The sequence below is a fragment of the Calidris pugnax genome, unplaced genomic scaffold (genome assembly GCF_001431845.1).
Source record: "Calidris pugnax isolate Ruff unplaced genomic scaffold, ASM143184v1 scaffold533, whole genome shotgun sequence".
NCBI classification, from domain to species: Eukaryota; Metazoa; Chordata; class Aves; order Charadriiformes; family Scolopacidae; genus Calidris; species Calidris pugnax.
In genome coordinates this window covers 127,355-127,695 of record NW_015091238.1, presented here as the reverse complement: position 1 = coordinate 127,695, position 341 = coordinate 127,355, and the positions used below count along the sequence as shown (strand labels likewise).

Genomic DNA, 341 nt, shown 5'->3' with positions numbered 1-341 from the left:
CACGGCGCGCCTCGGGTCTCCCCCCGGGGCAAGGCTGATTTTGCCTCCCCCCCGCCCCGCCTCGGGGCAGTGCAATTACCCCAATTGCCCTGGCTGCCCCCCCCCCGCTCCCCCCCTCCCGGCAGCACCGTGTGGGCAGAACCAAAAGGCACTTAGGGCCGAGCAGGGTCGAGCGGGGCCGCAGGCTCTAACCCCCGCACCCGTGGGTGCTCGGCCAGCCAGGGGCACGCAGGACGACAGGGTCCCCCACCTGCACCTCCATGGGTGTCTGTATCCCCCCCAACTCTCTCTCCTGGCATCAGGTCCTCCCCACCGGCCCCGCAGCGGTGCCCCAGAGATGG

At 71.8% G+C, this 341-nt stretch overlaps 1 protein-coding gene across 1 annotated transcript in view; it reads right to left on the bottom strand.

Annotated features, from left to right (window-relative positions):
* Positions 1–262, bottom strand: part of MARS (methionyl-tRNA synthetase) — a 5,588-nt gene extending 5,326 nt beyond the window's left edge. The window contains exon 1 of the mRNA XM_014959902.1: positions 201–262. Coding sequence (XP_014815388.1) covers positions 201–262 — 62 coding nt within the window. The remainder of the gene's footprint in view (positions 1–200) is intronic.
* Between the last annotated feature and the right edge of the window lie 79 nt (positions 263–341).